The 26,932-nt window shown below is 37.2% G+C and overlaps 1 protein-coding gene across 3 annotated transcripts in view; it reads left to right on the forward strand.

The window, feature by feature from the left end:
• The first annotated feature begins 3,957 nt into the window (after window positions 1–3,957).
• Window positions 3,958–26,932, forward strand: part of lrp1ba (low density lipoprotein receptor-related protein 1Ba) — a 320,154-nt gene continuing 297,179 nt past the window's right edge. For all 3 annotated transcript variants that reach the window (XM_056256617.1, XM_056256618.1, XM_056256619.1), the window contains exon 1: window positions 3,958–4,104. In XM_056256617.1, the coding sequence (XP_056112592.1) occupies window positions 4,020–4,104 (85 nt within the window). In that variant the 5' untranslated portion in view covers window positions 3,958–4,019. The remainder of the gene's footprint in view (window positions 4,105–26,932) is intronic.

Here is a 26,932-nt window from a genome sequence, read left to right on the forward strand (position 1 = left end):
TGTATAAATAACTAAATCATATTACTACTACTTAATGTAGAGTCATACATAAAATAGTAATTAATTATATATTATATACAGTGTATATGTGTGTATATACATGCTGTATATATACATACATTAGTGCTTTATTATTGCTATTTTAATCACATCTAACGTAAACGTTTTTGTTTACATTGTGTGGGTGGGTGTGTGTGTGTGGGGGGGTGTATTGTATTATATTTATATATATTATATATATGTCTCTGTATGTGTGTATATGCGATGTGATGATATATGTGATGTAAACAAAAAAATTGTATGTTAGCTGGGATTATTCGATTTGACTGCACTAATATATATGAAATTGTACATTTAATAATAATAATAATTTTTACCAACCTATAATAAATGAGAGCCATAGAGCATGAGAAAATGTTGCACCTAACAATTTATTTTTCCTATTACACACATAGGCTATATATATGTTTTATTTATTCATATTTTATACATTGTATATATTTTATATATTGTATTTATATTAATTATTAATACAATTCATGAAGAAAAGAATTATTAATGCTTTTTAAAAAGTATTAATGGCATATTATTTGGTAATGCCATAAATAACGGTTTAAGCATCTGTAATTCAGCAGAGATATAAGTGGCTCCAGATCTTTTCAGCATTCAATAACAAACCGTCGTCCTGTTTTAATTATTTACCGAGTGACGGCCAGATTTTAGCCCCATGCGAGAGGTAGAAGATGACTTTATGACCTTAGTACCTGTCCATCAATGTGAGGAAGACTGCAGAAGAATGAGAGAGAGACAGACAAACATGGGCTGAATGGATAGATGGAGAAGGACTCGGAGAAACACAGGCCTCTTTTGTGCAGCTTGATTGAAATTCTGGGGCTTTTGGAGTCACAGGCCATTCTAGAGCTGTGGCCAATTAGGAAGTTGGGAAACCAGGGGTCTGTGTCTGGTTGAGCTAAGGAAGAAGTGCGGTGGGGTTTCTCGTACGGCTCAACGGGGAGAGAATGCCACGAGAGAGCACTCAAACACAGCTGTGACATCCTAAAGTAAAGTCTCCTCGGGTTTTTAATGGGTCAGCGCCAGTCAGAATACAAGATTTCCACCAACCGCCAGCTTCAAAAATGAAAAAAAAAAAAAACATGCAGGAGAAAATGTTGTTTCCTATTTTGAGCTAACCTCTCCGTGTTTGTGTGGACGTTCTGTAGGTGGCAGTAAAACACTCTCACACACACCAGGATGGATGTGTGTGTACGCTCACACTGTCTATCACTCTCTCCCAGGCTTGTGTATGGCTTTTATTTATGATAACTTGGGTAATAAAGACACTCTGTTCTTCTCTATTATATTGAAAAGCACAGATTGTGAAGGATGTGATTGCTTACGCGCATATATACAGTGATCTATGCTTTGAAATTGAGGGCATTATTATTGTCAACCAATAATTGTGTCTGGAAGTGACTTTGTACACAGGAAATATGGCTTTGACAGTTGCTTTGGCAGTTAAGGACATGTTTGCAGAGAAAGTTGTTTGTAGCACTGCAGTACAAAGTTTTACCTTATTTTTCCTTTAAAATAATAATAATAATGAAGTTATGTTATTATTCAAATAGTTGTTTATAATTATTAGGGTTATTATTATTATTTATTTATTATATTAAATATTTTCCATAATAATAATAACAATCGTTGTTGTTGTTAGCTATTAATAATAATTATTAGCCATTAATAATACAAGTTAAATAATATACACATTCAAGACACTTTAATAATAACATTACTTATTTATTTTTCAAATTTATTTATTTTATTATTTATTATTATTTATAAAGTTGTTTGATATTATGGTTATTAATATAAACAATAAAATTATATTATTGAACTGTTTTCCTTGTGTTTTCATTAATAATAATAACATGTATTATTAGCTATTAATAATAATAACAGTATTCATAATTATTATTAACTACTTCATATTAACAATAATAGTTATTATTATTAATTTTTTAATGTTTACTTTTAGCTGTTTTAAGAAATGATTAGCTAGGCCTGCTATTATTTATACTTATCATTAATTTAACCTATTTTTTTATTATTAATATTATTTAGTTTTATTGTTAAACAAAATCATTTAGAGTTTTTGCAATAACACTGACAAAAAAGCTTGTTTTACTGATATACAAATATTTTACGTCAATATTTAGGCCTACATATTCATATGCATTTGGCAGCTCCGCTCACATCTAGGCGAATATATGCATTTTTGTTAAAGCAATGTTCATTCTTGTTGTTTTGCATAATGTTTAGCAGCTTCACGCGTTGTCTCAAACCTAAAATGTCGTTCAAAGATTCCCAGACTTGTTAAATCGAGGAAAATTGTTGAACAAAATCGCCCTAGAGCATCATGGGAAATTCCTGGAAACGTTGTCAGACCAAGTCCCAAAAATCACAGCAAAGAGTTTTGCGCAGACACGGCCGCTCACTTCCTAAAAACCTCATTTTGAATACCTCATGGCAAATGTTTTTGAAACAGAAAACCAAAGTTCGCTGCGTTTCCACATCTGAAAGCTCATGAATTGCAGATGTTTTCGCGTTAGCATCGCGCTGACGTGCGAGAGCTCAGCTGGATGTTTCACACGTTCTGTGGCGCCAAGGACACCTGCTTAGATCTGAGGACAAACATGGCAAAACTGCATTAAAAAGCGAGTTTATTGAATCACTGTGTGTGTTTCTTTGTCCCGTTTGAGTGGAGGGAATGAATTCATCCACATGAAAAGGCAGAGGACTTGGCCTCTGTTTCTTTTGTAACCATAATGGTGCAAGAAACCAATAATCGCAGGGCTTTGGTGCCTGTACTTTTTGTTCCATCATATGAAACCCAGATAAAGGCATCAAAAACCGCCGCCAGATCAACTAGCTGCCAGAAACATGTTCCTGAACCAGATTGATAGAATTGGATTTCATCGAATTACATTAGCTTTGGTTTCTCTGGTCCCTGCTGATCCTCGCGTGGATATAAAGCAACAGGCTTCACGCGCTGATGTTCATTGTTTTCTTGGCGCGGGACTTCATGGTGTGGTATTTTATTGTTTGTTTGTTTGTTTGTTTTAAGCGCCTGGAGTTGAAATCGATACCTAAACCTGTGGGCCAGTCAGAGACCCACATAGAGGACGACAGAGTGACGGAAGTGCTCATGTTGGAATAGTGGTTCTATGGCTTGGATCATGTGTTGGACGTTTCTTGTAGACATTGAACCTTCATCCAATGTCCTTCCTTCCTGTGCTTCCTCCTTTCTGTATACGGTTTCCTTCCTCATCCTTTTTATTCTGGATTCACATACATATACAATTTTCACACATACATATACAATTTAGTCATCATATATCTATGATAAATCTGTTTTCTATCTATCTATCTATCTATCTATCTATCTATCTATCTATCTATCTATCTATCTATCTATCTATCTATCTATCTATCTATCTATCTATCTATCTATCTATCTATCTATCTATCTATCTATCTATCTATCTATCTGTCTATCTGTCTGTCTGTCTTTCTGTCGAGTGTCCACCACATGCATAATCTCATTTCTCATTATTCAGTCTTGTGATAGGACTCTCTCCTCTCTCTCTCTCTCTCTCTCTCTCTCTCTCTCTCTCTCTCTCTCTCTCTCTCTCTCTCTCTCTCTCTCTCTCTCTCTCTCTCTCTCTCTCTCTCTCTCTCTCTCTCTCTCTCTCTCTCTCTCTCTCTCTCTCTCTCTCTCTCTCTCTCCCCCATCCTACCTCGTTATCCTCAAACGGAGGCGCACGCAGTCTGTGTTGTCCGTACAGTCACACACGCACGCACGCACGCACGCAGCACACATACACACACACACACGCACACCTGCGGGAGGAGCTGCGCTGCGAGGCGTCAGACCGGCTTCTCTCACACTCAACTTGGGCATCATCATCATCATCGGCGCTGGCGGAGAACGGATCTGCTCGGGACTACATCCAGCCACGATGTCCGACTTTATTTTGGCATTTCTGAGCATGTCGGGATTAATTCTGCTGGTTAAAACGCTGACAGTGGCTGGAGCTGAGCATGGTAAGGCATTTCAAACTCTACTTTATTAACGCATCTATTGCAGAAATATGTATATTGATATAAAACTTTTTTATGATCTATCTATCTATCTATCTATCTATCTATCTATCTATCTATCTATCTATCTATCTATCTATCTATCTATCTATCTATCTATCTAACGCTTAGGCTCTATATTTATTTGACCTATACATAACTTGACGTGTAACTGAGAAAGAGCTCTTTGCTGACTGGCTAAATCCATAAACATACTTTCTTATTTGTAGAAGTTGTAGTAGAAGAAAATGTGTTTTAACTAATTGCTGAAGTTGTAAAAGTACATCTGTTTAGAGATCTTTTGAACTTAGACTCTTTAAAAAGGTCCTCTGATGGTCTTTACCCTCTTTTTCCAAGAACCGTCTTTCAGGTTCTTGAGGACTTTGTTTTTTTGGAGAATATAAAAGTTCCTGTAGTTCAGGTTTCTGCATGGAGAACCCCCAAAAAATGCACCTTTTGGATGTCTGTCTTACTTAAAATACCCGATTTATTTAATCAGATCCTCAGTAGAAGTTTCGAGACCTGAACTGGGTGTGTCAGGTAAAGGGAACATGCCGTGGGATCATCCAGGACCAGAACTGCATCCACATTTAAATGAGCTGAGGATATAAAGTAGTTTGTAGAAGATATAAAGTTGTTTATTTGCAATAGATTATGGTTTAACCCTGGTATGAGTGTCATTTTTTTAATAAAGCATCTGGCTGAGATTGTCTGCTAAACTGTGACTCCCTGATGGCTTTTAAATGCAGTGCCATCTTTGTGTTTTAGTAGGAATAATAATGCAGTGTGTTGTACAGATCCATCAGATGCGCACACAGAACTCGGTATAAATGGCAGGGTTGCATTTACAGCACAACAGTTTATTAGGTTAATAGCAAATGTAACTGAATGATTCATCATTAAAAGGCATCACTCCCTCAAACTGGCAACCAAACCCACAATCACCTCGACTAGATATTTGATTAATCATCATTCTCAGTTTGAAGATGTTCATGGCTGTTCCAAATGCTTTAACATTTAATATCAGATCTATACTTCAAATGTCCTCCATGAAAAAAATGATCATAATTTGATTTCCATCTGCTAAATTTGTGATCCAACAAAGGGTTAATGCTTCTGAATATTGCTTTTGGACTGTATTACACAGATCTCACTTTTTAACATTAAATATACGTATTTTTGATCATATCCTTTAAACGTCCCCTATATACTAAACTGATTTCATTCTGCCATGTTTCTCCACATTTTGGACACAATTTGACCTAATTTGTGATCCAATAAAGGGTTAATGCTTCAATAATATCTGAATATTGCTTTTGGACTGCATTTTTATACACATATCTCACTTTTTAAAATCTGATTCATACTGTATTCCCGATGATATCCTTCAAACGTCCTCTCATGAAAAATAATAAATTGATTTCCTTCTGAAGTTTCTGTAATTGACAAATGGCTGCATTTTTGACTAAATCTAGCCTAATTTATGATAAAACAAAGGGTTAAAGCTTTAATAATATCTGAATAATGCTTTTTTTAACTGTATCTTTATACATAACAACAGAACATGAGGGTTGACTTGTACATGAAAATGGATTTACTGTCCATGTTGAAATAAACATTTCATGTGGGGTTTGATACAAAGGGATGGTGTTACCAAGTTTATTGAGCAGACATTCAATAAACTGTTGACAAAATGTGGTTACCATAAACAAATCAACCAGCGCAACAAGTGCAGCTCCCTTAGGGCTCCATTACTGCGAACCGAAAGCACTAATGGCCTGTAGACTGAATACTCAGCGTGGTAAATGTGTCTCTGCCAGTGTAATGTTGGCTAGATATTTCCTTTTGGGGGATGTATCAATCTGTCTGATAGAAACATGTCATATTATTAACACTAGACCAGAATTTCCACTTCTGAAGCGAGTTTGCGTTCCATTTGATACATAATATGAGAGTTATGTGACCTTCATATCATTGTGCTTGTTTTGTAAGAGTTTAACTTCAGCCAAACTGCTTTATTGTTTGGATGCAATTTTGCAACATGGCAGACATGAACTAGATTTATAATAAATGGAATCAGGTGGTGTTGTGGTTCAGGTGGTAATTTTGGCGCTCTGTGTGATTCTGGAAACAATCTCTGGTTAAAAAGGTCCAAATTTATGTAAAGAATGAGGATTTTGGAATCACGCGTGCGGATGATAGCAATCTGGACCGCCGGGCTGGTTATGAATGCTGTTTTCCTGGGATTTTCGGATTGGTTTAAGACTTGACTCATGATTCAGCTGTGAAAGACGTATTGGCTTGAGAAATGTTCCCCTCTCGTGCTGGATTTCTGTTTTAGCAGCATGGATCTAGTTATTGCAGTTGGGTCTTGGTTTTATAATCCATTATTGAAGTGAAATGGTCCTTATTTTAAGTAATGCTCATTAGGTTTGGGGTGTTTAGCTTCATTAAACAGATCTTAAAATGACTGCAATTTCATGTGAACTTCGAGCACTTGTTTTAGAGAACACATTGTTTGCACATGTGCCTCAGGGTCAGGACTGAGTATTTATCATTAGGAGATGGTGTTCAATGTTTTTCACAATAGATGGTTCATAGCTCAAATGCAGCTGCAACATTAGACCACATTTACTGTTGTTCCGAAATATGTGTTTGTAGTATTAAAGTGTGAAAAAAAACTTTTTATAATAAAGCATCTGGCAGATCCAACTGCATGCAATGTTACATGTATGCATACATACAGACTGCATGCCATGTTACCTTGCAGAGTGATATTGATGTATGTGGGAAAACATATATGTGTGTATACATGCATACAAACTGCAGTGTTACCTTACATGTGTGATATTGATGTATGTGGGGATATGTGTTATATTATTAGGCTATATATATAAATCAAACATCTGGGGACTTCGGTTTAATCAAAAAAATCGATAAAAAATGAATCAAAATGACTGTTTGAACTGATTCACAGAAAAGTGAACAATCTAATCTAACACTGTTTTTGATTCTATATCTAGAGACGCTCTTAAACAAAACAAAAACCGCTTAATGTTATGACGGCAGCATCAGTGCCGATATATTGCAGATTTGTGTGTGTTTTCTTCATGGTCTTCTTAAGTGCCTGAACTTTGAGTTGTGCAGCCTGAGGGTTTCCTACAACACTGTCAGTCGATTCAGCTGCCAACTCTTGAAGGGTGTTCTTCAGCCGGCAGCCCGTTCATGCATCTGCTGAAGGCTATACGCCTGATGCTTACGGCTTGAGTATTCCCTCTTCGTGGTTTCAATCTAGTTTATCACTGTGCTTCTTTTAGAAGAAGATTTAAAACGGGTACGCAGCAATATATCTGTAGTTGCGTGACGTAGAACGCCATACATTTCCCATTCCTCAAATGGCCATGCATAATTTAACATTATCGCTTTTATTTAAGACATACGAATGAATTCCAGGCTCACCGGTCGATGTGGTAATTCTTGACCTCCAGTTCCTTACGTCAGTTTGACACAAAAATCATTCAGATGTTAACGGAGTACAGTCCCACCAGTGACTTCTCTGCCAAGAACCATCCGTGTCTCGTTTTCTTCGAAATTGCTAGTTACAAGTTCTAGGCTACATTGGCTTTTACTGCTAAATAAAACATTCAACGAAATCAAATATTAATAATGATTAAACTTTTGGTGTCCCATTATTTTTATTTTCTAAAGCATTTGACGCACAATAGGCCTATTTCACAAAATGGCGACCGAGACCGGAAGTAGGGTAGCGATACTTCCGGTCGCGCCACCGCCCGCTATACGATCGCCATTCATTCTCAAAATAGACTGTGAACAGCTTGTTTTCTCTCTCAGTCATTAAAATATCTGATATATCCCATGTTTTTTATTTGTGTGAACTATTTAGATTTCTATTATTATATTTTTATCTACCATTAAGGCACGGTCACACCAACAACAATAACGTTATAGATGACTATAGCGATGACTGTTAGAACATTTTTAGAACTATATCTTTACAGCTGTCCTTGGCATGAACATGCATTTATACTTTTATTATTAGAGTATTATGTAGCATAGAATTCACCTAGTATGAAAAATAGCTAGTTTTAAGCGCATCAGATGTATAAAAAATCTCTAATCTCTTTTTTTTCCCCACACAGCTTTTACAAAAATGAGTTTACTGCATTTGTAAAGCTCAACCATTCAACCCTGTTACCGAAGTTGTTGTAAGAAAAGGAAAAGTTAAACAAATAAAATCTTTAATTCATAGGTTTCCATGAAAATCTACTTTTGGTCTCTTACTAAGTGACCGCTTAATTTAGGCTAAATTTGCCACCTCATCCTGTTGATTTTTTATTATTATTATTTAATACATTGGTATAAATCCATTACATTATATTTTTTTTATCACAATTTTATAATTATTATTTAATAATTAATTCTAGAAAAAATGCTAAATATGTTTTTAAACTGTATTTAGACATGTCTGAAACGTTGGAAACATGGTTAAAACAGTTGGCGGGAAAATGTTGACAGAAAAAAAAATGTGGAGAGAAAATACAAATAGTTTTTAAGAGTTTCAGGCCCTATTTGTACCATTTTTGTGAGAAGTCCCAATTCATTACTGCAAATGCTCATGTTTCTGTTTGCAAAGGAAATCATTACTTGGCACATGATTGGCGAATGAACCTTCGGTTGCGATGCTAATGGACGGTTGTAGTCTTGGAGATGGTTGCAGTTGTGTTTCTAACCCATTAGCGAGAGTAAAAAAATTCTTCCTCTATCACAGAGAGTGTCTTTGATCCTCGAGATTTATGGAGAGCGACGGCAGTTTTAACTCGCCGCTCATGGGCGTCTTCATGCATCAGGGGATTATGTACTTCACTAAGTTTTCATGGCTATTGCCTAATTGATATTTATGGTCGTGTTTCTGGCGCCTAAGTTACGTCCATCACATTTCTGTATCCTTTAAAGATGCTGTAATTACAGATTCAAATATCTTTAATGGTGTCTGCATAAGCAATGGCTAATTAGTCTAAATCTTGAAGTCTAGAATCTAGATCCATATATGTGATATTTTTAGTAAAAAATGCATAAATTGAAGGCAGTACAACAACAAATACATTCACTGTAAAAAAAAAAATATGATCAATAAGTACTGACAACATGTGTTTTTACATTGCTTTAACAATTTTCAACTTTTTTATGACTTACGCAAGATTCAACTCATTTTTAAGTCCGTTTAATGTAATTTAAGTTGATATGACTTAAACATCCAAGTTGATTGTATGTTATTCAGCAACTTTTTTACAGTGTTTTTCTTTTACGAGAATGAGAATTCAAGGACGTGCAATAATAATACAAATAATGTCATAATGGCAAAATAAAAAACGCATTGTCAACATGTTCTTGACATGTTTTGTGGTAGCTATTAATCTAGTTATAAAATAGCACAGTTTACTTTTATATCTCTTGTAGCCATCTGTCATATAACAGCTCTGAGAAAGAGGTTTTCTGCTGTCTTATGTGCTGAAATTGTCCTACGTCTGATAAATCAATTATTACTCTGAAGGTTCCTGCCCCGCGTTGGGCGCCAAGTGACTTTGGAGTCACAAACGTGTCACTGTTGCACTTGACATATTGTACTTTAATTTGTTGTTTTCAGTGTGGCAATTTGGGCTTGTTGTTGATGACAGGGATGGAGACCAGTGTTTATCAGAGCGCATTTGTTGTTGTCGTGCTCCCTTGAAAGCATTTCTGCCTTTGTTTGTGCCCTCTGGACTTCATCCGAATGTATAGAACAAAATGTGTAGAAAGCAAAGCAGGCCAGAGACTACAAGAGCTGCAAAAATCAAAGGACACACAGTCCTACTTCCATACCTGCATTTACATTTGACTCCCACACTCGCACACCGCTCTGACGCATTCAATTACACTTGATACCATACCTTACTTTCTCTGGTCTGATACCTTTCGCTGTCAAATATGCCTTAAACCTCGATGTGATGAAATGAAAGCTGATGTTTGCAGGAGAGGCGGCGTGGTCGGAACCCGTATGAAGCACCTATAGGCCTGATGTTTCTCAAAGGAGAAAGCACTCTGATGTGACGCTTTTAACTTAGGTGAAGAACAACAGGGGGTCTTTTAAATTCAGATCAGTACTGTCACTACTTCTGCACAGACACAAATGCACACAAACACCCTCATAAGCAGCCGTTAATGCGCGCAGACACGCATTTAGTTTCGTAACTGTTCAAATGACATCATTAACATCAAAGAATTGGTTCAGCCAAAAATTCAATCTCTGTTATTATATATTCTATCTCATGTCATTCCAAACCCGCATGTTGTTATTTTTGTCTGTAGAACAAAAACGGAGAACTTTTGAACAATGTTCACACTGTTCTTTTTCATATAGCGTCTTCACGGCTGTCAAGCTCCATAAAATGACCTAAAAAACTGGTCCATATGAGTTTTGCACAATATTCCAAGTCATATGATAGCTTTGTGTGAGGAAACGATTGAAAACCTTCCTTGTAAATGGGTTCAGATGAAAAAGTTGGTGTTTTCTTTTAACTTTTTAATTTTGTTTACATGCACAGTCTTACACAAAATATAGGCTACCTGATTGATGGTTTCTGTGCCATTGCTCACTTTCTTTTCTGCATTTCTTATGTGCATATCTGTTTATGTTTTGACATCACGGGCCCTATTTTAATGATCTCAAACGCAAGTAACTTTGTGGGCGGGTCTTGGGCGCTGTTGTTATTTTCCCGGCGGGATAAATGCCTCTTGCGCCTGGTGCAAATCTAAAAGGGGTTGGTCTGAAGTAGCTTCATTATTCATAGGTGTGGTTTGGGCGTAACGTGAAATAAACCAATCAGAGCGTCATCTCACATTCCCTTTAAGAGCAGGCGCGCATGTTCTAAAGCGGATTCCTATTATAACGGCGGATTTGCCAGGCGCGCGCCAGGAGCGGTTCACAGCCGAGGAGACCGACGTTCTCGTCAGGGCCGTAAAACACAGAGAGGTGACATTGGGGATGGAGAAACCCACCCAAATTAACTTCTGTTAAACAGGCGTATGATAATTTGGGTAAATGTGTAAGCTACATGTATGCTTTTATAATAAATTGTCTATCTATCTATCTATCTATCTATCTATCTATCTATCTATCTATCTATCTATCTATCTATCTATCTATCTATCTATCTATCTATCTATCTATCTATCTATCTATCTATCTATCTATCTATCTATCTATCTATCGTAATAATGTATGATTTGCAAAAATGAAAACTGCTGCTTAGATGAGAGAATCAAAGTGTATGCGCGTTGTGCACACGCTACATTGATTATGGCTAAGCATGCGCCCTTAAAATAGCATAATGAACAACGCGCAACGCGCCACTGACTTTAGACTAGGTTTTTTTTGGTCAGTGGCGCAATTGTTTTATGGAACAGCGAAATAGCAAAAGGCATTGTTTGCGCCGGAACACGCCTCCTTTTTTGCGCTGAACCGCCCAGGGAGCGCAAGTTCATTTCCTAGTTTAGCGACGTGCTTCTGTGGAGGGAAAATCGCGCTTTGCGCGGGTGCAAAATAGGAATGATACATGCGTCGGTGTACAAAGTCAATTGCGCTGGGTCCAAGATAGGGCCCCACAACTCAAGGATAAATTATTAATTGTGATGTAATTTATAATTGATGTAAAATGTTTTTCTTGTATTGTTGAGTTTAGTATTTTTGATAATTAGCATATTATTGTTTGTGTAAATATACCTATTGATGCCAAAATGCCATTGGTTCTCAAAACAATTCCAATGCCATTGGTTTTCAACACTTTTAAAGTGCCTCGGAATATTTGGTTGTGCCATTTGGTTCTCAGTTGGTTTGCAAGTGAGTGTGACATGCTAGTTCATACGTGGAGAATCGAGAATCACTGTGTAATTTATAACTGGTCTGGTAATTGATAAAACTTAAAACTTCCAGCTCGGAATATAGCGCACACTTTGTACAGGCTGCATTTATTGTAGTTTTACGATCGTTTTATTGTAGTTTACGTTGTCGTACACATTTGTTTATTGACTGAAGATAGGATGTTGAATGTTGTTGAAACAACATTTTTGGAAAGTTTAATTTCTTACACTTTTTTAAGTCTACGAATGCAGAAGGCTACTTAGTGTCAATGTAACATTCCGGTTCAAATGTGCAGAATCGAGAATCGCGGTGTTATTTATAATTGACATAACTTGACTTTAAGATCAAAATATAGTGCATTGTTGTCTCATGATAGTTTTATCGTTTTTTATATTGTCAAACACATTTGGATTGGAATTGGATTGCGCAAACAACATCATATGTTTCATTTTCAAAGTGTTTCATTTATTTTTAAAACAACTTATGAATGCCGTACTTATAGTGCTAACGTTACATGTCAGTTCAAATGTGTAGATTCGAGAGAATTACTGCAATTTATAATTGACAACTAATGGAATTTAAGACTTTCAGTTCGAAATATTGTGCACACTAAATACAGACTGCATTTATTGTATTTTTACGATAGTTTTTATCATAGTTTATGTTGTCAGATACACGTTGTTAGTGTTTCATTTTTTACACTTTTTTTAAATTTGAAGTCAACTTATGAATGTCTTATTATAGGCCTGGTTTTACAGACAGGGTTTAGATTAAGCCAGGATTAGACTTTAGTTCAATTAGGACATTTAAGTAGCTTTTATAAATGTGCCCTAGACAGAAAACCCAATACTATTGTGCATCTTGAGATAAAACAATGGGACTGACATATTTTAAGATTTGGCGGGTCGCCGGCCCAAAGTTGCAAGGGTGGTTTTGCGGCTCACAGGCACCAGGGGGGTGCGAGACGACCACCATTCAACACGAAATCAGTAATATAAACATTACAATGACTCCAAAGCTGTTCGGTTAAGGTAAAAAAAGTTACTTAGTTCACCTTTAAAACAGCTCAAACATGCATTTTAGTCTGGGACTATGCCTAAGCCTTGTCTGTGAAACCATGGGGATAGTGTCTGCACATTAAACAATAATGTATTTTGTAAGTTCTATTCCTTGATTTCTCAGTCAGAACAATGCTGTCAAGTGAGGTTGAAATATTACATTCAATTTATATTTAGAGGATGAATGTGCAGTGAGTTTGAGATTCAAAGGTCTTCAGGGAGAGTTGCCTTGCTGGTTAAATGAGGGAAAAAATCACAAAATTAACATTCATTTTCTGACTCCACATCAGCACATATAGCAGATCACGTGGAGAAGATTTCAGTCTTTATTTAGATATAATTTATAGACGTGTCAGAGATTCAATATTCTGGAAGTTTCGCATGATGGAAATTAGAAAAAAAAACCCCAGCATGCTTAACCTCAAATGTTTTTCTTATGCGAGTAGGTGTGAATGAGTCTGAATCCAGCAGGTTAAAATGGCCTGACAGTCCCACGCTCTGCTCTCTGAATGCGCTTCGGTGGCTTTTCTGTGGTAAATCTTTCATGTAGCAGAGGCCAAAACAACAACTCAGCCCGACTAATAAAGACACAGCTCTATTGACTATAAACCAAGGGCCTATAAATCCTATAAACACTTAATAGACTCTGTTATAGATTCCCAACGACGTCTGCCAAATTACAAAACAATACTTTGTATTGTAGAGGGCAATATCTCAAAGCAAAAAAGGCACATCTTTTAGGAATCACTAGTTACTTTAGCAGTGTAGTCAATTGTGCACAATGCACATGTTATTTGAGTGATAAAATATTAATAGCTGCAAAAGTCATTTTCATAATTTTATTTTGTTATTTTTATTTATATACGTTGTCATATACTCTATTTATTTAGATATGTATTAAATTTGTTAATTAGATGGTTTGAGCAACATGAGCCATGGAATTTAATTTAAATAATGTAATAAGCACGTTTATGCTTTTATTTACATAACATTTGTTTTTTGTTTGTTTGTTTAGAGCAATTTAATGCCATGGACCTGTATACTTTTCTTCTTTTTTTTATGTATCATGAACTTATATAAATAAAAATAAATAAAATAGTCATTGGGCCTTATTAAAAAAACATGAGCAGTATTTTTGTGCAAATTGCTCATAAAAACAACATACATTGTTCCATTTCAATGGGGCAATTTCCAAACAAACAAACTAATAAATTAAATTGATGCACTGTATACATTTTAGTATATAAAAAAGTTTGTTTTCTTCTTGTTTCTAGGAGCGATTGTCGTTGATGTTTTGAGTTTGAATCAGGTGCCTTGAAAAACCATTAAGCTCAATAATTACCTTTCCTGTGTCGTTCCGTTTCTACTCACTGACATGCAAAATTATGACAGTGATGTATCACTGTATTTCTTGCACATTAGTGCATGTCGCTTTCCTCTGAAATGTCTTTCAGTTAAAAGAAACAAGTGGATAACCTGAGAATTAGTTTAATCTGTGTCAGAATCAGTACCACATTCAGCTGATGTGGAACCTGGCTGTGTACTTTTGCCCATGCCAGTATTGCTGTGACAAACACTGTATTGTTTTTACCTGTACAGCCTGTCATCTCGAGCAGTAGCATTGTGTAATGAGGCTTCTGTACACAGACAGAAACTGAACAAATGATTACTATACGCCCCCATGACATGCTTATTTTACCTTGCTGATCCTCTAACAAACTTACCGGACATGTTTGACCTGCTGGGCTCCTTCAGTTGAATATCAGAATATAACATCACTGTGGTTTTATCTCAGAGTTTTAGAAATACATATCGAGCCATTTCCTATTTTAGCAATATTCGGGTAGTTTTAACAGGAAATGTATTTATATATAATATATAAAGAAATGATAGCATCATAATTCTTTATATGGGCTATACATATATATCTGGCAGCCGGGTCTAGAATTAGTCTCTCCTTTATTTCGTTTTATTTTATTTTATTTTATTTTATTTTATTTTATTTTATTTTATTTTATTTGTTTGTTTGTTTGTAGCATTTTAATGTAATTCACTTGCATGCTTTTGTCTTTATTTTATTTTATTTTATCCAATCTTTCACTTTAAATCTGTCATGCACATACTGTTAGTTAGCTGGTTAGTCAGTTAGTTAGAGCAGTTTAATGACAATACTTTTTTTAGGTTTTTATCATAATATAATATAATTAGTACTGTCAAATCGATTAATTGCGATTAATCGCATCTAACATAAATGTTTTTGTTTACATAATGTATGTGTGTGTGTATTATTATATTTATTTATATTATATATATGTTTGTGTGAATCTGTGTGCGTACAGTATGTATATACTGTATATATACACAGACACGCACACACACACACACACACACACACACACATATATGTATATATATATATAAACTCACCTAAAGGATTATTAGGAACACCTGTTCAAATGTCAGAATGGGAAAGAAAGGTGATTTAAGCAATTTTGAGCGTGGCATGGTTGTTGGTGCCAGACGGGCTATAACAGCAGAAGACCCCACCGGGTACCACTCATCTCCACTACAAATAGGAAAAAGAGGCTACAATTTGCAAGAGCTCACCAAAATTGGACAGTTTAAGTGATAAGTCTCGATTTCTGTTGAGACATTCAGATGGTAGAGTCAGAATTTGGCGTAAACAGAATGAGAACATGGATCCATCATGCCTTGTTACCACTGTGCAGGCTGGTGGTGGTGGTGTAATGGTGTGGGGGATGTTTTCTTGGCACACTTTAGGCCCCTTAGTGCCAATTGGGCATCGTTTAAATGTCACGGCCTACCTGAGCATTGTTTCTAACCATGTCCATCCCTTTATGGCTACCATGTACCCATCCTCTGATGGCTACTTCCAGCAGGATAATGCACCATGTCACAAAGCTCGAATCATTTCAAATTGGTTTCTTGAACATGACAATGAGTTCACTGTACTAAAATGGCCCCCACAGTCACCAGATCTCAACCCAATAGAGCATCTTTGGGATGTGGTGGAACGGGAGCTTGGTGCCCTGGATGTGCATCCCACAAATCTCCATCAACTGCAAGATGCTATCCTATCAATATGGGCCAACATTTCTAAAGAATGCTTTCAGCACCTTGTTGAATCAATGCCACATAGAATTAAGGGAGTTCTGAAGACGAAAGGGGGTCAAACACATTATTAGTATGGTGTTCCTAATAATCCTTTAGGTGAGTAATATATATATATATATATACACTCACCGGCCACTTTATTAGGTACCCCATGCTAGTAACGGGTTGGACCCCCTTTTGCCTTCAGAACTGCCTCAATTCTTCGTGGCATAGATTCAACAAGGTGCTGGAAGCATTCCTCAGGGAGTTTGGTCCATATTGACATGATGGCATCACACAGTTGCCGCAGATTTGTCGGCTGCACATCCATGATGCGAATCTCCCGTTCCACCACATCCCAAAGATGCTCTATTGGGTTGAGATCTGGTGACTGTGGAGGCCATTTTAGTACAGTGAACTCATTGTCATGTTCAAGAAACCAATTTGAAATGATTAGAGCTTTGTGACATGGTGGAAGTAGCCATCAGAGGATGGGTACATGGTGGCCATAAAGGGATGGACATGGTCAGAAACAATGCTCAGGTAGGCCGTGGCAGTTAAACGATGCCCAATTGGCACTAAGGGGCCTAAAGTGTGCCAGGAAAACATCCCCCACACCATTACACCACCACCACCAGCCTGCTCAGTGGTAACAAGGCATGATGGATCCATGTTCTCATTCTGTTTACGCCAAATTCTGACTCTACCATCTGAATGTCTCAACAGAAATCGAGACTCATCAGACCAGGCAACATTTTTCCAGTCTTCAACTGTTCAATTTTGGTGAGCTCTTGCAAATTGTAGCCTCTTTTTCCTATTTGTAGTGGAGATGAGTGGTACCCGGTGGAGTCTTCTGCTGTTGTAGCCCATCCGCCTCAAGGTTGTGCGTGTTGTGGCTTCACAAATGCTTTGCTGCATACCTCGGTTGTAACGAGTGGTTATTTCAGTCACTGTTGCCCTTCTATCAGCTCGAACCAGTCTGGCCATTCTCCTCTGACCTCTGGCATCAACAAGGCATTTCCGCCCACAGAACTGCCGCTCACTGGATGTTTTTTCTTTTTCGGACCATTCTCTGTAAACCCTAGAGATGGTTGTGCGTGAAAATCCCAGTAGATTAGCAGTTTCTGAAATACTCAGACCAGCCCTTCTGGCACCAACAATCATGCCACGTTCAAAGTCACTCAAATCAACTTTCTTCCCCATACTGATGCTCGGTTTGAACTGCAGGAGATTGTCTTGACCATGTCTACATGCCTAAATGCACTGAGTTGCCGCCATGTGATTGGCTGCTTAGAAATTAAGTGTTAACGAGCAGTTGGACAGGTGTACCTAATAAAGTGGCCGGTGAGTGTATATATATATATATCACATATATTATGTTAACAAAAACTTTTGTAATATAATATAATAGGCCCTGAGGTGAAGTTTCTTGCTCAGAGATACAACTGTGAGAATATTCTGTCAGTAACATAAATTCCAGTCTCCACCAGGGATCAAACCATCTGACCTTTGCATTTCTAGCCTAAACCACCAGTGACACTGAGACCCTCCACTTGTTTGTTTTCCGCGGCTTGAACCGCAAGTTCTTTTCAGACTCCCTGTATTTTTCTATTGTTCCGCCGTACATACTAAGTGAAGAGCCATAATCCGTCTCGGAGGGGTTCGAGACAAAAGTGATAGATATTATCATCCTAAAACTCCCTTTAGGCTTAATCTGATAAATAGCACATTCATAACGCGCCATCGATCGTCTGTTTACGCTGGCAGGAGCGCAGAATCGATGAGCGAGAGGTTTGTGCTGCTGCTAATGTCCTTGCGAACTGACAGGACGGTGTCGTGTTTGTGTTTGTTGAATCTCTCAGACCTGGTAACTGTCAAGGGCCGAAAAGTGCTTATTTTAGCGATTTATCATTCATGATATGCACTTCTCTTGGATGATACGTTATAATCAGATGAGTATTGACTGAATTATTGCAGGAACAAACAACTCCTGGCCGGTTTTCCCACTATGCCTGAGTGATAATTGGATGTTGAGCTTGAAGTATTTTTTAATTAAGCTTGTTTCTTTTGAATTAGGGCTAATGCTTCCATTTTATTGCTCAGTGTACATTTATAAACGACGGGTCGCTGCACATTTATGTAGCTGGTTTATTGATAGACATCTTTTGTGGCTTTCTTAATGGTGTTGTAAAATGTCTTTAGAATAATTGCTACATTTCGAACACGGAACCTGTTAGTATATCAACCTGACCCCAATTAATTTGTCACCTCTCTTCCAAACCTTTCACCATCAAGTGAACATGTTGGCTTATTTTCATTAAAAGCACATTAAAATGACTAAATTTTAAAAAGATTATCATACCCTACTGAAATAATGAAGCTTTTCTTGACTTTTTAAAGGGATAGTTCACCCAAAAGTATGACTTTTTTTCCCTAAGACACAAGAGACATTTTAAAGATTTTTCTCAAGATCCAATATCTTAATTACAATTATTTAATTTATTAATTACAGCAATATTATTGTATTTCTTACTGTAAATATAGTAAATATAGGCCTATATATATATGTTTGTTCTAATACAATTATTTACTTTTTTAATTCTGAATATTTTATTTTTAATTAGTAACATTACATTCATGTAACATTTATATATACAGTGTTTGTAGCCTATGTGTGTGTGTGTGTGTGTGTGTGTGTGTGTATGTGTGTATATATATATATATATATATATATTAATGCTGTCAAACGATTAAAATATTTAATAGCAATTAATCGCATTAATGTCATAGTTAACTCGTGATTAATCGCATTTAATCGCACATTTTTATCTATTCTAAATGTCTCTTGATTTCTTTTTGTCCCATTATTTTTTCTCATTTTAATGCTCTTATCAACATGGAAAAGTGGATCGGCTTGCTTTGTGCAAATGTTTTTTATTGAAAACAACATTGGCATATATTGTGTTCAATTTCACACTAAAACATTCTTACTTGGAGCAAATAATCTCTCACACAATGTAACACTGTCCATCAATAAGAAAGAAATACTGATGAGGTCCTGATATTGACGAGGGGGTGGAGAATTCGCATCAGCTGTGTGTGTGTGTTTGGCCATCATCAAGTGGTATTTCAGACTGGACGTGCTGCGATGATGATAGCTCAGTTCACAACGACAACACACACAGATCACTTTAGTCTCGTCAATGGAACCATTTGGCAACTTTTTAAAAGTAAACTTTCCATTCAGAATCTTATTGGCATCCATTTCGGCGTCTCGCGCTCATCATCCACTCAAAACTGGACGTTTTGAACGTTCCTATAACATTCAGAAATAACGTTTTTATAACTTAATGGGAACGTTATGAAAACGTTCTTATAACCTAAAATTGTTAGCTGGGGAAGAGGAGAGATTCGCGATTGCACTGAACACGTTTTAAGTGCAGGCATATTCTCTGAGCGAGCCCAGAGAAAATTTTTAAAAGAGCAGCTTGTATCTGAGAGCAGAGAGATTCGCGCTCGCGCATCCGGCTCGCAAGCCCAAACAAGTGTGTGCGGCGTGCCTGTTGTTTTGTTTCCGGTCTAGCTAGATTCGCTTGCGCTTTCAAAACGTCCATGCCGCGTCCTGTTGCAAAAGCATGTGAAAAAAAACTACAAAGTTTGCTAGGCCAAAAAGACCGTTTAATCGCGCTATAAAAAAATTAACGCCGTTAAAATGGGTTTTCGTTAACGCCGTTAATAACGCGTTTAACTGACAGCCCTAATATATATATATATATATATATATATATGTATATATGTGTGTGTGTGTATATACACTCACCTAAAGGATTATTAGGAACACCATACTAATACTGTGTTTGACCCCATTTCGCCTTCAGAACTCCCTTAATTCTATGTGGCATTGATTCAACAAGGTGCTGAAAGCATTCTTTAGAAATGTTGGCCCATATTGATAGGATAGCATCTTGCAGTTGATGGTGATTTGTGGGATGCACATCCAGGGCTCGAAGCTCCCGTTCCACCACATCCCAAAGATGCTCTATTGAGTTGAGATCTGGTGTCTGTGGGGGCCATTTTAGTACAGTGAACTCATTGTCATGTTCAAGAAACCAATTTGAAATGATTCGAGCTTTGTGACATGGTGCATTATCCTGCGGGAAGTAGCCATCAGAGGATGGGTACATGGTGACCATAAAGGGATGGACATGGTCAGAAACAATGCTCAGGTAGGCCGTGGCATTTAAACGATGCCCAATTGGCACTAAGGGGCCTAAAGTGTGCCAAGAAAACATCCCCCACACAATTACACCACCACCACCAGCCTGCACAGTGGTAACAAGGCATGATGGATCCATGTTCTCATTCTGTTTACGCCAAATTCTGACTCTACCATCTGAATGTCTCAACAGAAATCGAGACTCATCAGACCAGGCAACATTTTTCCAGTCTTCAACTGTCCAATTTTGGTGAGCTCTTGCAAATTGTAGCCTATTTTTCCTATTTGTAGTGGAGATGAGTGGTACCCGGTGGGGTCTTCTGCTGTTGTAGCCCATCCGCCTCAAGGATGTGCGTGTTGTGGCTTCACAAATGCTTTGCTGCATACCTCGGTTGTAACGAGTGGTTATTTTCGCCCACAGGACTGCCGCATACTGGATGTTTTTCCCTTTTCACACCATTCTTTGTAAACCCTAGAAATGGTTGTGCGTGAAAATCCCAGTAACTGAGCAGATTGTGAAATACTCAGACCGGCCCGTCTGGCACCAACAACCATGCCACGCTCAAAATTGCTTAAATTACCTTTCTTTCCCATTCTGACATTCAGTTTGGAGTTCAGGAGATTGTCTTGACCAGGACCACACCCCTAAATGCATTGAAGCAACGTGTGATTGGTTGATTAGATAATTGCATTAATGAGAAATTGAACAGGTGTTCCTAATAATCCTTTAGGTGAGTGTATATGTATGTATATATATATATATATATGTAGACAATTCCACATAACTTAACCCTTGTGTTATGTTGCGGGTCAATTTGACCCGTTTCGATTTTCAAGTTGTTGGAAATACTGGTAAACCTTTGTTTTTTTTCTTGATATTTTGTGACTTTTTCTCATTTATCATGATGAACATGCATGCAAAGTTTCAACATGCTGATGTGTTTTGACAAATACAAACAAAATTACTGTTACGTTTGTGATGTTCGCGGGTCAATTTGACCCTCATAGACAGCCATTCAAAAGCAACTGTACAGACACAAAATAAAAACATTTATTTTCTGTATGTCAGGGCACTTCAACTCCAGTTCTAACGTGCAAGTGCATCTAAAAGTGCTCTAACCCTAACCAAACACACTTGAAAAAGCTAAAATTACAGTGTTCAGAATTATTTGCAAATTACAGATGAAAATCTTTGTCAGACACAGATAGTAATATAAGCTCTCATTTCAATATTCAAAATATCTAAAATACCTAGCTTTTAACCAAAACTTTTATGTAGGATTTTCAAAGGCAGCTTCACAGAGCCAAAAAATAAATAAAAAACATTTATTTGATGTATGTTTTTGTTATGTTTGGTTTCTCACTTCCCAGTGAGTGAATAATGAAACTAGGAAAATAGGTCTTAGGAAACTAGGGAAAGTTAACTTAGGAAAATGAAAAATTTTCATTATACAGCAATTTTTTTTGTTCAGTTACGATGTTCAAAGCATAAAATGTAAAAAAAATAATAAAAAAAATAATAATAATATATGCAAAAAAAATCAGTATACTGTTTATTTTCCAATTTTGTCAAAACAAAACTGTTTTAAAAAATGTTTTAAAAACATTTTCATAAATCATATTTTCAGATATAATGTTTTTGTAATGTTTGACAAATGCTGATATTAAAAGTTTACAGTTTGTATCTAAATCTTTGTTGTTTTTCATAGTGTGGTTTTTGAGGAATTGTATTGAATCCAATTAGGGTCAATTTGACCCGGTCCATAAGGGGAGTACACAGAATTCGAACAGAACACAAGGGTTAATCTTTTCAATTACAAATTGATTTGATTTGAATTACTCATGAAGTTTATTTACTTTATAATTTTAAGACAACAGGTTTCCTCTTTTTTAAGTTAAGTCAACTGATTTATAGTCAAAATAAAATGTAGAATATTTCATTTGTGAAATCAAATTTGTGAATTTAGTTTTTTTACATTAATTCCTTTTTAATTGTTAATTATAAAATATAATTATAAATTATAGTAATATAATACATTATTAAAAAGTATGTATGTATATTCTTTGTGTTAGGATACAATATTCACAGTAATTTTATTTCTTGTCAAAAGTAGCAGAATTCTTTAGGAAGTGAAGAGTTTTGAGTTTGCATATTGAGTCTCAGATTACCATATGGGCTTGTTCTCCTTGAATAATAATGACTGTATTAATATCTATGTGCAGTTTAATCAAGTTTGCTGTCTGCTGTTGACAGATATTCATATAACCGTCTGTTTGCCTATACCTGTCCTTCTGTCTGTCTGTCTGTCTGTCTGTCTGTCTCTCTCAGAAGGAATAGTCACTATAGTAACGTTTAAAGTTCATTTACACTGACAGTGTTTATTCTCCACTGAAATGTCCAAGTGTATCACCTGCACTCCCATATAGTTACCGCACTGTTCATTTGCCTAAAGTTGACAGTGCAGTATAGCTCACAATCAGCACTTTATTTTTCATTTTCATTTTAGCACTTTATTTTTTATTTTCATTTTATTTTATTTTTCACTTTATTTCCAATGTAATATCTAATTTACTGGACAACACATCTTACAAATTATTGATGTAAGGCCATTTTAACCTTGCATTTTGGATGATTTTTGGATGACCCGTGTGTGTGTGTGTGTGTGTGTGTGTGTGTGTGTGTGTGTGTGTGTGTGTGTGTGTGTGTGTGTGTGTGTGTGTGTGTGTGTGTGTGTGTGTGCGCGCATGTGTGTGTGTGTGTGTGTGAGAGGGAGAGAGTGAGAGAGAGATACTTTTTTGGTACTTGAATAAAGATCTAGAACACTTTCCCTCCATTTCTTTTCCAGTGTCTAGTTAGGATGATTAACCTCACACAGAAACACAAAGTTTGGCATGAACGTTTGCATATTTGTGCTGCTCACTGTAACCATTAATGAAGACGAATGACCAAGAACATTTCTGCCGGCAGCGAACTAAATTTAAGTTACAGTATGTGTAAGTTGCGGTTCAAGACTCGAGAGTAATTTCTGAAAGCCTACTGTTCATCAATTCATTTTAGTCTCAATGTTCCCCAAGTACGTACATCAGTATTTTTGTATCTGTCAGCAAAATCAGACGCTGTCCATGGTGCTGATTTAAACAGCTTTACATCAGCTATAAACCAGCTATAAACCTCCATCCACTGTGTGATATCAACATGTCAGCCTCTTGTTTACAGGCACATTCAGTGCTGCTTGTTTATGGCTCCGGCCCGTGAGGAGCTCTGCTTCTTACTCTTCGCTGATCGTGAGAGTATTGACATCGCCTCGGGCTCTTCATCTCACACATTTGCATCCCAGCTAAATTAAATGGGAACAAAAGATCTTGTCAGCTTGTCCCATTTCAAATTTTCATACAAGTGTGCCATTTTATACCCCTGTCAAGGTAGAACATATGCTGAAAAAAAGCATTGAAAAACGTGATTTGTCATTTGTATGCTTCATTGATGGCTCTTACAATGCATGTGAATGGGGCCCATTTTATGGAGGTTTTAAATGCAGAAATGTGAAGCTTATAATTTATAAAAGCATTTACTTTAATTCCTCTATTAAAACCTTTGTATTATTTGAGGTGTAAAGCTGTTTAAATCATCATTTTTAAAGGGCCCCTATTATGCTATTTTAAAGTTTCCTTATGTTGTTGTGGAGTCTCCTACAACATGTTTACATGCATCAAAGGTAAAAAAAAAAAAAAAAGTTGCATTTCCTCATAATATACATTTGCACATCATCACATTTTCAATGATTCTCAAACGACTCGTCAAATGCTATGGTCAAATGAATCAATCCCTCTAAATCCCTCCTTTCCGCGAGCTACTCTGCTCTGATTGGCCAGACAGCTCAGTCTGTTGTGATTGGCCTACCGTGTGTCGAAATCAAAAACGCCCATTGCCATAACAACGTCAGGTCTGCTAGTCCGAGTAGGAGGTCTCTGCGGAACAAAAGTGGGTGTTTCTAAATTTGTGGGTGTTTTCACACTGGTGGGTGTTTATAAATTATGCCCTTCTCCCGACCCCACCCCTAAGACCTACCCACACTGTGACGTGGGCAAATCCAAAATGAAAATTATGCCCTTCTCCCGACCCCACCCCTAAGACCTACCCACACTGTGACGTAGGCAAATCAGGTTACGCGGTTGAAAACGCCCCTATGTTTATGGCCTTGCCCCCTTCACTGGTAACTCCTATTACCGTCTGCAGAGACCTCTATTTGGCTAGTCCTGACTCTTGAGGCTTCCTACACTGTAAACTAAACACAGTAACGAACAATCACGTCGATTTGACCATATCAATGCGAGCGCGAATCCGATGATGAAACACTGGAAGAGCTCGTTGTTCAACCCGAACCTCCATCGCAATGACGACTCGAGCAGGACGTTTCTCAGTGTTAAACTACCGGTACTCAGTTTGAGGTACCTTATGAGATGTTGCAACTTTAATTCCTCACCATCAGTATTAACAACAGCATGTCCATCAACAAACCGATTATTTTACTTCTACTAATTTATTTACAGAGTATTTTTCTAATATATTGCGGTGAATACGTGGAAACTGTTTCAATGGGCTCTATGCGCGAACACTGCTGACGTATTTCCGGTAGAATCTCAGCCAGTGTCTTTACCTCCGCATAGCACGTTCTATAGCGAAGTGTACTAGCGGCCACACTTTAATAAAATTCATTTTCTCAGAAACGAGACAACAATTGTAGAAACTGATTTGCTAGTCGGATTTCGCATGATATGAGAGATTACTCACCCTCAAAGTTGTCGATGTAGCTCGAAATATATAATTTAATGCCCTTCTCTTTCTTACTCTTATGTGTGACAGCTAACTGCCTCACAATATTGTTAACATCATCCACGTTAACCGCTGGAAGTTCTTGTAAACAACCATTATCTTCACCTAATGCAAAAACGGCTTCCTACGCAGCACCGGATGTAACTGGGCGGGCTGAGACAAAACACGGAAGCGATAGTGCATAGAGCCTATAACAGTCAAGGGGGTAATCCATCGACCGGAAGTTGAAGCCGGCCGGGTGCCGCCATCTTGTAGCAGAACTTCACTTGCGTTAGCATTTCCATTGACTCCCATTCATTTTGGCGTCACTTTGACAGCGAATAACTTTACATCTGAGGCGTTTAAAGACTCCATTTGTCCATTATTTATTTCTTAAGAAACACGACAATGTATAAAGGGCTCCATTACCTTCTATGTTACATTATGGCCCCGTAGAAACAGTTTTAGTAAAAATAGGCTAACGATTGCGTCATAACCACTCGACTCTCTGTCGCGCTGTACAGAAATTACCGTACAGACAGGAGGAGAAGCTCGCAGGCAATCGGGGGGACGTCCCGTCAAGGGAGAAGCCCATAGATAATGAGTCCATAAAAGCAACGGAATACTTACTCCTGCTCACTCACGCCAAAGAACTCTTTGCTCAAGTTCCCCGTCTCTGCAAGATTAACGTTGGCAATTTTCACGCACAGCTACTAGAAGATTTGCGTCTGTCAGACAGGTTGCTCACATCATCAAGCTTAGTTTGAGTCGGTTTGAGTCTGCGCGTCAGGAACGGAAGTGCTCAAAAATCACTAAAAATGGGCTTCAACTGTCTCAACTGAGTTCCAATGAGATGGCTCTGTCCATTTCTTATACTGTCTATGATAACAGTGCATGTATGCTATGCACATTAGCCGAGCTCTAGCGTGAATGACTGATGTAACATAATCGTTGGTAAAACATATATTTCCTCAAAGTAGGGAGAACGACAGACAATCTGCATTAATAGACACAGTTTTAGGTAATAGTGGCCCACAGCCAGTGCCGTCGCAGGTGGGGTGCGAGGCCCTGTGCGAACTTGAAATGCGAGGCCCCTCCCAGGCTCTGAACGTTAGAATAATTGGCTGCGCAGCCTACTTGTCCGCTTAAATGAATTATAAATAAACATAAAAAACTAATAGGCTATTTGCAGTATATTAAATCGTTTTTGACCTAATTATTTGGTACTGAAATTACACACTCTGTTGGCTCTGACGGCGTTGCATCACGTGCACCTGCGCAATAAAGCCTATGATTTCCGAAAATAGTACTATGTCAACTAGTGATATCAGCACAAGAACTGTTGAGCAATAGTATGCAACATAATTTAGACAATTGTTTTTATCATAATTTTATAATAACTGACAGACACTATCATTTCAGCCGCTCTGTGCATGTCCTCGCACAGAGCGATCGAGGCTGAAGATCAGCTTCGCGGCTGAGACACGAATATATTTTTCAAATGTTTAAAAGGTATACATTGAAATCTGTTGAATTGAGTGTAAATTTAGTTCGTGGGTAGATTAAATAATGATAAGCGTATAATCACCCGTATGGAGATCATTAACTTAATTTTTTTTTTTTACTGGCTCAAAACAAATACAGCACAATTACGCAATACCGTCGTTGCGTGC

This window comes from Rhinichthys klamathensis, unplaced genomic scaffold (genome assembly GCF_029890125.1).
Source record: "Rhinichthys klamathensis goyatoka isolate OS25496 unplaced genomic scaffold, OSU_Roscu_1.1 h1tg000127l_1, whole genome shotgun sequence".
NCBI classification, from domain to species: domain Eukaryota; kingdom Metazoa; phylum Chordata; class Actinopteri; order Cypriniformes; family Leuciscidae; genus Rhinichthys; species Rhinichthys klamathensis.